Here is a 12,500-nt window from a genome sequence, read left to right as displayed (position 1 = left end):
ACACACACACACACACACACACACACACACACACACACACACACACACACACACACACACACACACACACACACACACACACACCGTGTTGATGCAACAGTGAACAGTGGGTCTTCAGTCCGCCAACTGGACAAATAACTGTCTAACTCACACAACCACACTGCTAGAACACACTCATGCGCACACACACATAGTCCCTCCTAAAAAACACTACACACACATACACACACGCACACACACACACAAAAAGCTCAACATTAGCTGGTTTCTGTGTCCGTGTGCCAGGGGTACGGGCCCAGGATCAGTTGCTACGGTTACGGGGCAGAGTCCCCCCAGCATTCTGGAAGAGGAACACAGGGGGGCTCTTTAAACACACACACACACACACACACACACACACACACACACACACACACACACACACACACACACACACACACACACACACACACACACACACACACACACACACACACACACACAGTACTGATACTGCATTACATCCTGTACTTCAGTAGTTATGTAACGGATTATTCACATATCGTCCAAACAAGCATCTCAAGTATCTCAAGTATCCATTCCTTAATTCAACTTTATGTGTCATTTGGTTCTCAAACGTTTTAATGTCAAGGACCCCCAAAATTATATGTAATTTGCCGTGGACCCCATCTGAAAACATTTTGTGCCAGGGACCCCCAGAAGTGGAGATTAGTGTTAAAATTTGGCACTTTTTGTTGTGTTATCTACAAGCTCACACCAAGTGACGCGCTGTGAGCTTGTATATCTGCTATTTTTGAATAGCCAAAGCAAAATAAGGATAGAGTGGTTACAATTATTGTCTCGTTATATTAACTAATTTAGCTGGGGACTTCCCTGGTCCCCGGACCCCACTTTGAGAACCAATGCTGTAGCGTCTCTATTGTGGGCAAGGTATTTCATAAAAGAAGGTACGGTCATCTACTGTACGTCATTTTCCTCTGTCCAGCAATTCCTGCTGGATGGAATTTTAGATGGAATGCATTGTTGACAACGGGAGCCAGGTGGACCAGCTTATGAACAAACACATATTTCTGAAGCGACCTTTGTGAAATACTCGGTCCAGGAAAAAAGAAAAACAAGACGTTGTTTTCCGCTGTGTTGCTCTTCGATGTGCACACTGGTGATCATCACACCAGCTATCATAACACAACCTCGGCTGTGATATGTCTTTTTTTGAATATATATATTCCTGAACCGATTATATGGCAAAGCAATCGCAATCATTCAGAAATAGTGTTCATAGGCTGTCTGTTCTTTCCGGACAAATATGTCCAAATATGGAGATACACCAAAGATGATGTATATTTAGGAAGATCCGGAAATGTACACAAATGGCATACAAAATGGTCTCCTAAGCGGATATAGGAGTAATTTCGGTAACCTGGGTGAGCGGGGTTGCAGAGATTGTACAATTCCACCCCATTGAATGGGAACATTTGGATGCAATTCCTTTCCACTGAATGGGGTGATTCATAGTAGATCGGGTGGTCTGACGGCAGATCTCGCGAACGTCCCATGTTTACTGTCACTAGATCTCGCGAGGGTGTTGCTGGGACAGAGAAAGAAAGATAATACACTAGATTTTCTCCTGATTTGTCTCTCTGAAAAAAAAGCTATTTTTACTATCGGAATGTTGGGAAACATTTGTGGCTTGTGGCGATCAGGTCCAATATTTAGTTCAGTGAACATCTGGCTAAAGAATCGTTCAGAAGCTGTGTTCATAAGTTCACTCTTCCATCGGAAATAAAATAATAGACTCCAACCTGACTCCAACTAATAGACTCCAACGTCACACAGATACGGGAAGTAAACCAGAGATTGCTTTCCTATTTTGTCTTGGGATACGCTCCCCACAATCTCCCAACATGGTGGGTCACAGCTGCATGGTGTACTGGCATCAGAGATTGGCCTCCAAGTACTCTGACGACAGTGCTGACGTCATAGCATTGTCGTCATACAGTGGTGGAAAGTAACTAAGTACATTCACTCAAGTATACTGTACTTTTTGAGGTACTTTTACGTTACTGAGGTACTTTTTCTTCTACTCCACTATATCTCAGAGGCAAATATAGCACTTTTACTCCACTACAATTATTATTTGAAAACGATTTTGATTATTATTACAAAGCATACATTAACCACTTCAGCCCTATCCATTTCGGACATTTGAAAATAGCCAATCTACAAGCTCACAATGCGTCGCGATGCGACGCATTGTGAGCTTGTGATCTGCTATTTTCAAAACATTAGAAAACTTGTGAAATTGGACATTCTGCATAATGATCACTTTCTATTTTTGGTACTTTAAGTACATTTTGATGCCAATAGTTTGTACTTTTACTCAAATCAATTTTGAATTCCGGACTACCACAGCTAGTACTAAAACGTTGCAGTCCGGCAGAAACCTCTCATCTCCCTATTCAAACTTTTGGTGTCTTTTTTCCGTAAATTGACGCCCTACTTGATCATACTACGAGCTTGTGGGTCTGCTACTTTTACTGTTTTTGAATTTGAATCCTGAATAGTAACAGTGTTGGACACGTGAGGTTTCCACTCGACAGAGACTATAATAAACTGGGATATAGAACGATGTATAAATCATCTCTACAGAAACAAGAGAAAGAGAGAGAGAGAGAGAGAGAGATACGGAGAGAGGGAGGGGGTGACCTTGGGTCTCAGTGAGAAGTCGTCTCCGAGTTCCACATCAATATTTCAGAAACAGATTTGAAACATCAGAACATTAAAAAAAAAGGAAAAAAATGCCACAGATTCGATGGTCATACAATATTCATGTACGCATCATCGTGTCGATGAATATTCATACGGGGATGAATATTTGAGCGAGTCTCCTATGGAGAAATTAGCTTCATCTTTACTGTTATTAATAATTCTCAGGCCAGGTGAGTCTCTTCAGCTACTAAATAAATCATAACGGGTAACGGGGAAAAAACACAGTCTGGGAGGAAGGATGGAGGGAGGGAGGGAAGGAGAGAGAGAGAGCGAGAGAGAGAGAGAGAGAGATAAAACAACCTCTTATGCTTCTGCTGTCTGTTTCAGTCATGGAACATGTGAACTGGTTAGACTCGTTTCAGACTTTCTGATAATGAGCGACTATTTTGGCCTGAAATTAATGAAATATGATTTTTTTAGACGTCATTACAAGCAACTTTTATTTTGAAATGTAAAAAAAAAAAAAAATACCTTCTACATCGGCTATTTTTGCTATTCGCCATACGACGAAGTATATGGGGATTACGTTGTTACGGGAATACTAAAATACACACTAAAATAATAAATACACAAATCAATCACTCACCGCATGAAGCCTACTACATACAGAGAACTGTGTTGAAGGTTTATGAACAGATTTTTGATGATGCTTTGCTGTTGTCAATATTGGACTGAACTATTTTTGTCTTTTTTTCCCTCCAATTCATCAAGTATTCTCTTTGTTTTTGGATTCTTCATTCACAGTGGAAAAATTATCCACGTATTCAAGGCTACACAGGGCGAGCAATTTGGGGGAGGGGGGGGCATGGGGGGGGGGGGGGTAAAGCATTCCTTTAAGACTCAGGATTGTGTAGTGTATGGTTCCTGGCTTTATGGTTTGATCAAGACGAATATAGAGAGAATATCGTCTCTGTTGGGATGAATCCTCATGTTTGTGCAAAACTGTTACTTTTCAATAGCAAAAGGGTTAGCAGATCTGCAAGCTCAAAACACGTCGCTTCGCGCCGCGTTTTGAGCTTGCAGATCTGCTACTTTTGATGCATTGGTGTGACACCGTAGTGAGATCAAGTAGGGCGTTCATTTACGAAAAAACACAAAAAGTCTAAATACGGAGATGAGAGGTTTCTGCCCGACAGCAACGATATGGGCGGTTAGTTATGTGCTACAGTTCAGTTGAGATTACAAAGGTTTTCTTAGCAACAATATAATGAAGTCGGGACTCTGCTGTTAACCAGAGAGACACACATCATCAGCCGGTCCCAGGTCAGCATTATAGCTACTGTATGTAGCTCTTGAGACGTTCTATTGTACAAACACGCGCGCGCACACACACACACACACACACACACACACACACACACACACACACACACACACACACACACACACACACACACACACACACACACACACACACAATTGATACTGTCTGCAAAGATATGCTCCAACATTCTCTCTTTTCTTTCTCTCTCTCTGTATCTCTGCTGCATTCCATATCTGTCTGTATTTCTCGCTCGCTCGCACGCACGCACGCACGCACGCACGCACGCACACGCACACGCACACACTCACACTCACACTCACACACACACACACACACACACACACACACACACACACACACACACACACACAAACACACACACACACACACACACACACACACACACACACATATTGCCCTACCTTGTAAAGGTGTTGCCTCTGCTCCTCTGACATCATCAGCTGGTGACTGTCTGTTACCACGGCATCCATGTCCATCAGCCAATCCCAGAGCTCCTGGTACTCTGCCTCAAAGTCCTGAAGACTGGAGAGAGAGAGAGAGAGAGAGAGAGAGAGAGAGAGAGAGTTATTAACCCTTTACGAAATACAAACCAAAACTACATTTAAATTGAGATAAAGATACAAACAAAAACAAGTCAAAAGTAAAACAGTAAATCTAGTAGAGAGAGGACAAAGAAAATGTCGCCATCTTTTGTAGGCTGCTAAATAACTACTGTCCCCGGACAGTCAGGTGTACAGTATGAACCATCAGGCCAGGTAAAAACTAAACATATTCTCCATGTTGTTAAGTATCGTTGTGTATCGATGTCCAAAACTGTGACTTTTCAGGAAATGGAAAAAATAACCTGTGTTCCAATGGATCCAATGAAGTTATTATTTAGTCACAAGCTCTTGTTAACATGTTTCATTGGTTCAACATTGATAAAAAACCCACAGACACACCAAAATGTAATAAAAGCAAAAAATAGCAGATCTTCAAGCTCACAACGCGCCACGATGCGCTACTTTTGTGTGATACAGTAGTAGTATGACGAAGTAGGGCATTCATTTACAAAAACACAAAAAGTTGAAAAATTTAGATACAAGGTTTCTGCCCGACAGCAACGATAGACTGTATGTTTACCATTATTATGACTATTATTTCTGCTAGAATGTCTGAGGAGCCATAACACAATCACTGCACTCTTAAGGTCGACACACCGGGGCGATTTTTTTCATGCGAATAATACGTTTTAAAAAAACCTTATAAAGTCAATGCAAGCTTACATGGAGCGAAAAAGCGAAGCGAAAAAGTGTCTTTTAGTTATTCGGAACGAGTCCGAATTTTGCGTATATTCGCATATTCGCCGGTGTGTAACTGCCTTTACAGTATGTATTTGTACACATGTAAGACTTAAAAGGATCCCTGGCTAATGACCAAATATGCCTCAACATATTACAATTGCCCTCTATAACTGAAATATATATTTTTAAACACCTTAAATATTGTATTTATTTTAGAAACAGTTCATCTTTTACTCAATAAGGGCAATGCCCGTCGCAAGTTGATGATGTCCATGTGTGGTTTAGCCCTATGGAATAAATGGAATCCATGTGCAAACAAACTGAAAATATTGATTTGAAGCTCATATTAAATTAGGTAGTTTTTTATTTTCACATGCATTCAATAGACCAATTATTTGTTTACTAACATTGAGACTGGATGCACAGGTGATTGTCTCATGCAATCAATTCTCAACCTGTTGTTTCGGAGCCAGTATGACGTTTGGAGCCAGTGTGACGTCGTCTGTTAAGGGGTCTATACATTCCATAGGGCTGGACCACACGTGGACAAATGAGGTGAGCTGCCACCAGTTCCAATCACCCTACAGTCCCACTGTCCTGAATTTACAGGTCAGCCAAACTGGCTAACTTAGCAGGCCCAGAACGTACAGTGTTTTTCCGGTTGTAATATTTCAGACCAAACACAAATAAATCAAAAAGAATAACAGTGCCACAAACCACCACCCTATGCTATATGATCCACACGCGCCTTGTGTCAGATTGTAGCCAAACGGTAAGATCAACTTGGAAAAGCAATTTTAAACAGGTTGGTTTCCAGGGCGGTTTTGAAGGAAGGGAGGGAGGCTGGCGTCTCTGATATGGTTTGCATTTGAAGGCATATTGACGTGCGTGAAGTGCCGCCCGTAGCACCAACCGGCAGTGACGCGCTGCAGGGAGAACACCAATTGAGAAGACACACACAAATCACTTTTTTTGTGGTGTGCAGGAACGGCGGGTGGGACGCCAACGTGCAGTGGCGCGTGTCTAGCGCCGCCAGTGTGGGGATTGTACAATGTCTTCAATGTTTCTCGGGCCAAGGACCCCTTAGCTGAGAGAGAGATGAAGCATGCAGGGACCCCCCACTACATATCGCTGTTGTCGGGCAGAAACGTATCTCCATATTCTAACTTTTTGTGTTTTTTCGGAACTTGATCATAATACAGCGTCACACAAAAGCATCAAAAGTAGCAGATCTACAACCTGAAAAGTTACAGTTTTGGACGATATTGTATAACATATAACATTGTGTTGCATATTAAACTTTTTCATAGATTTCATAGATATCTTCATTGACTTGTTTGAAAGCACCATCATCAAATAAAAATGAATTTAGCATTGTGTAAACATTAATTCACACAACACTAATTCATGTTTATTTGTTTACACAATCTTTTATATTAATATGTTGGATTCATATTAATGTATATTTTCAGACTTGGTCTGCTTTTCCCGCTCTACACCAAACTAGAGCTAATGTAAGGTTCAAGTCTCCTATCACACAAAGATTTGGGCCCCCTGTAGTAACTCTGAGGACCCCCTGCTGAAGACTCATGACGTAGACAATAATGGGGGGCGGCTGTTTTGACACGCGCCGTTCGCAGTGAGTGTGTTATAGGCTTGAGGCTTTGTTGGAGACAATGTTTCTGTGTCTATAAAGCTGCTTAAGAACAGAGGCTCCTGAAAAAGCCACAGTCCAGGATCAAGGGAGGCACTGAGGACCCACCGTGTCTGTATAGGAATGAACCGTAAAATGACGCCCGGCCCTGTAAGGTCAGCTTCATCCTGTCTTCGCCAAAAAAAAAAATTATAATTGTTTGCTGTATCATAAGGGACCAGCACTCCTCGACAAACAGCTCGGCTGTGTCCAGTCATTTCAGACTGCAGCGGGTGTGTAGCAGACTAACAGTATACGGTATACGCTCTGCTTTAAGCCGAAAGGCCATTATCCTGGAGGAAATGTTTACAAGGCCTTAGCCCTCTCCTCTTCCAAGGGTACGGATAAGACGGCGCGCGAGAATCCAGTGTTGACAGATCCGAAAGTGTGTATGAAAAAAAAAATGAAGAAATCCGCTGAACCTTCCTCAACCTGAGCCCCCGGGGGGGGGGGGGTTGGATGCAGTACAGTTAGTTTGTGCCCACAGAACCAAGGTGAATAAGTTATTAGCAAACCACAAACCCTTCCCCCCTATTGGACAGCCGGGGTAGCAGCCCTTTTTGCATTTAGAGAACAATAACACCGCCATCTCGAAATATTCGAAAGATTTGCACAAATGTTCACGATTTTTCAAAAATAGCAGATCTACAAGCTAATATTAGCTATTAACTATTAGCTTGTACATCTGCTATTTTTGAATAGCCAAAGTATAAAATAATGGTTAAAGTGGTTACACAGATGCGTTCCCGGTTTTAATGGGTTAACTCTGGTAGCGGCGAGCGCAGGGAGCTGGCTTCTTAGCCTGTATAACAAGGGCTCTATAGCTAGACCTGTAAAGCTGGCCCTGAAGTGGGGAAGCCCTGCCCTAATCCCTCTACAAACAGGAGCAAACCTCCAACACATCTTGACCGTACGTTTGAGGCCCCGCTGTACATTAACCCCTGTACCCAAAAGAACACAGAGGAGAAAATAAAAATGTATGGTTCACTCTGTAAAACGCCCTCTCCTGATCTCGACATACGAGATGCCAAAGTCCATATCGTACTGTAGTATTCAGGAATAAAATGTGTATAATAATCTCTCATTCTGTTGGATAATGCTCTGAAAAGCAAGTGAAAGGCTTGCAGCTTGGCCTCCATTTACTGAATAATAAGGTCTCCTTTCTCAGGCAGAAGAGAAAGCACAACCGTCTGATAGGAGAACACTTCAGCAGCACCATCAGTCCTAAAGCAGCCCTAAAAGCCTTAACAAAGGTCTCTACGAGGGGTTATAGACCAAACTTTTCCATGGCAAGGACACCCAACTAGCCATAACAGTTTCTGACTGACACCCCTCTGGTGCAAACAACAAAACCTGAAAAAAAGCAAATATAGCAGATTTTTGGGCGGTGTAGCCGCCCCTATAAGTGGGGTTGGGACAACCCTTCCCACTAGTTTCCTGCACTGTGATTGGCCCATTAGTAGACCCCTAGCTGTACTGTGATTGGCTGACCCTATTGGCTGACTCTATTCAGCACTGTGATTGGCTAGCGAGACACATGATGACATTAATAACCTGTTCAAGCCTATAAATAGGATTATGCACTTCCAAAAATGATTTTTTTTTGGAAGTGAGCTTCCATCACTATGATGACCACTGTGATGACCACACCGCCCACTTCACACCGGGTGTGATTTTTGGGCGGTGTAGCCGCCCCTATAAGTGGGGTTGGGACACCTCATTAGTATTAGTTTCCTGCACTGTGATTGGCCCACTTGGCCCACTTTCCTGTACTGTGATTGGCTGACTCTATTGGCTGACTCTATTCAGCACTGTGATTGGCTAGCGAGACACATGATGACATTAATAACCTATAAATAGGATTATGCACTTCCAAAAATCCATTTTTTTGGAAGTGAGCTTCCATCACTATGATGACCACTGTGATGACCACACCGCCCACTTCACACTGGGTGTGAATTTTTCACTACATGTGTGAAACCTTTTGCAAATAACCTTAGCATTGGCACCCACTCTGCATAATCGCAGTCCTCCGCTCCATAGAGGGCAGCCCACGCGTCCTGTGTGTGTTTCCTCATTTCAATGGTCCAGTACTGACCCCCTGCCTCTGAGAAGCTGAAGACATAAATCCTTTGTTTTTGTTTTTTGGTGCCACTGATTTGTCTGGGTTCAACGAGGATGAGCTTATTGGGCCACGAGGCATGTCTTTTATTGATCGTTCTGCCACTGTCTGTTCCTGCTTAGTCTCGCGTAGCCAGACAACTATTCCACAATCTCCGAATGCTATATAGAGTCTGGAACTATACGCCTCCTGAAATCCGAGAACGAGAACGTCATCTGTTCATCATTTCCGTTCACAGAAATATATATTGTAAATATCTTTACATTTCATTTTAGAATTTCCATTTCTAATAAGCAGCAAGCTGTATATGCTTCGATTGTGCTGTTTTATATTAGGACACATATGTGTGGCTGTAAAGACGAAACGGAAGTGGCAAAGATGCGTCACATCCGCTTCATCCTCTGATCATTTTCAATGCTTCCGTGCTCCAGACTATATGACGGAGGCATTTGAAAATAGGCTCTATGCACAGCAGCCATATTATCACCTCCTTCACAGGTGTCACCAATGATACTAATGAAGGCTCTGTTCCATTTAGTGTAGCACAGTGTTTCTCAGATTTTTTAAATTTACACGACCCCCATAACTCTGAGAGTGGACAAATGGAACCAAATGGACCCGTAGTGGAGCCAAATGGAGCCTTCATTAGTATCATTTACAACACCTGTGAATTTCTTCACACTATGGCTGCTGTGCATAGAGCCTATTGTGGGAGGCAACAGTCTGGCTGACGAGACTAGTTGCTGCTCAACTAGTCCGTCCTCATGTATCAGGAGATGAAGTGTTACAGTACCAGCACGTCTCTCCTGGAGACTTCCAGAGATTCTCTCATAGCGTCTCTATTCTGCCGCGAACTTTCAGAGAAAACATTCTGTGAAAACATTTGACGAACATTCAGTGAAAATTCGATTTGGTGTAGAGGGGGAAAAAAGAAAAGGAGCAGACCTAGCATAGAGCCCTGGGGGATTCCACAGACAACTAAGTATAGGGTTTACGTGGTTTTAACGTGGAGAGAGAGAGAGAGAGACAGAAAGATACAGGGAGAGAGACATATCTTCTTTGTTCTCTCTGAGCTGTTTTCTTTTCTCAATTTGGAACCCTTCTGTTAGTTCACAGTGGAATTAGATGTCACACACACACACACACACACACACACACACACACACACACACACACACACACACACACACACACACACACACACACACACACACACACACACACACACACACACACACACGACAGTGTGACAGTGTTAACAGCAGTAATCTGGTGTCACCAGGCGAGGAGAGAACAGATAGTGAATTAGGACATGCTGTTTGAGTCTGTCTCACCCACCTCTAGCTATGCACTTATCACACACACACACACACACACACACACACACACACACACACACACACACACACACACACACACACACACACACACATGACACACATAAAGGACACACGTCACACGCACATGCACACATACACACACAGTGAATACACACACACACACACACAGAAATGATAATTGAGCATATAATACATTGCATTTGAACTAGATCAAAACAGTTACATGGTTGTTGGCATTCTAGCTGTCCAGTACAACCACAGTCTTCCACTGTTCGGTCACTGGGAGCTGACCAGTACAACCACAGTCTTCTACTGTTGGTCACTGGGAGCTGACGAGTACAACCACAGTAGTCTACTGTTGTCCACTGGCTGGCTGCTGCCCAGTACAACCCCAGTGAGTTAAGAGCCTTTCTCATGGGCTATCTTGTCAGTCAATATCAGAGAGTTCACAACTGGTATTCACTGTTACCTGTGGTTGGCCAGGTGACTGTAGTGCCTCCTGTTGGCTGCAGATGGATACTGCAGGCTGTTGAGTTTGAGGGCCAGCTGCTCCAGAGATTCTCTCTGAGCATTGTCCTGATTGGAGGGCAGCCCAGCCTGAAAGACACAATCCATATCATTACTATAACCATTGCCACAGTTCCTGGTCTGCTGGTTGCTTGTTCTGAACAAGCGGCAAGCAAGCTTTCGATCTTGAAAATGAAGACAGTGCGGAAGTATTGAAAACGCTGCAGTTCTCATTAATGGCCCAGAGGGTGTCGCTATTTCCCCCCCTGCTGCCCTGCTGGTTGCAGAAGAACCGTCATTCCATTAAAGTCTATGGGTGTTTGACCTGACTTTACAATTGGTTTTATTACCTCATTAAACATCTTTAATAAATATTTTATGTTTTCAGTCGCTAGTTTAAAGCCTTCTTTCAATTATCATGATGTGCGTTTTGTAAATTATGCTCCCATGTATTTTAAAACCATATGAAGGTTTGCTTCTACTGCTGCTACTGAACATCTAGCGGCTGTAGCTCGGGCACGCCTAACGAGGCCTCAAGGCATCACTGTCGGCAGTGGTGGAAGAAGTACTCGCACATTTTACTTAAGTAAAAGTAGTATTACCACAATATAAAAATACTCTGTTACAAGTAAAAGGCTGACTAACCCTAACCATAGGTGTTCAAAATGTTACTTGAGTAAAAGTACAAAAGCATTAGCATCAAAATATTCTTAAAGTACCGAAAGTAAAAGTACTGAAATGTCTGAAAATAGCCAATCTACAAGCTCACAACACGTTGTGAGCTTGTAGATCGGCTATTTTCAAATAGCCTATGTATAAAATAGGTGGTTAATGTAAGTTTTAGAATATAATCATTTATATCTGCAAAGCAGTAAAGTTTTCAAATAATTGTAGTGGAGTAAAAGTACAATATTTGCCTCTGAGACATAGTGGAGTAAAAGCATAGTAAGTAAGCAAGTAGTGAAAATTGGAAATACTCCAGTAAAGTAAAAGTACCTAAACATTTTACTTGAGTACAGTACTTGAGTAAATGTACTTAGTTTGTTTACACACTGACTGTCGGCGTGCCACAGATGTAAACGGTCATGCATGTAAAACCATTGTTCATCTGATCTACCACTAACCACCTCAGAGCATTGTGATGGAGCGCTCCACGGTGGCTGTCAGTGCATGTCAGCGTTATTGCGTTACTACAGTATCTGAAGAAATGTGGAAGATTTACCACACTGGCCGTTTCTTCATATACCATGACACTAATGTACCTCTACATTAATACACATTTGTCCACTGTAAAACACACATACACTGTGCTACACAAGCAGACCTGTGTGTGTGTGTGTGTGTGTGTGTGTGTGTGTGTGTGTGTGTGCGCGCGTGCGTGCGTGCGTGCGTGCGTGCGTGCGTGCGTGCGTGCGTGCGTGCGTGCGTGCGTGCGTGTGATAGATGAGAGTTTGATGAATATGTCCTTTACTCTCTGCTAGAGAACACACACACATACACA

The 12,500-nt window shown here is 42.8% G+C and overlaps 1 protein-coding gene across 1 annotated transcript in view; it reads right to left on the bottom strand.

Moving 5' to 3' along the window:
* Nucleotides 1-301: 301 nt before the first annotated feature.
* The window catches only part of akap6 (A kinase (PRKA) anchor protein 6), a gene marked incomplete at both ends in the record, with an annotated part of 109,267 nt that continues 97,068 nt past the window's right edge, over nucleotides 302-12,500 (bottom strand). The window contains 3 exons of the mRNA XM_080414293.1: nucleotides 302-340; nucleotides 4,456-4,576; nucleotides 10,962-11,089. Of these exons, the coding sequence (XP_080270419.1) occupies nucleotides 302-340; nucleotides 4,456-4,576; nucleotides 10,962-11,089 (288 nt within the window). The remainder of the gene's footprint in view (nucleotides 341-4,455; nucleotides 4,577-10,961; nucleotides 11,090-12,500) is intronic.

Source organism: Gymnoscopelus braueri, assembly GCF_963280865.1.
Source record: "Gymnoscopelus braueri genome assembly, chromosome: 19".
Lineage (NCBI taxonomy): Eukaryota > Metazoa > Chordata > Actinopteri > Myctophiformes > Myctophidae > Gymnoscopelus > Gymnoscopelus braueri.
This window is presented reverse-complemented; position numbering and strand designations above follow the sequence as displayed.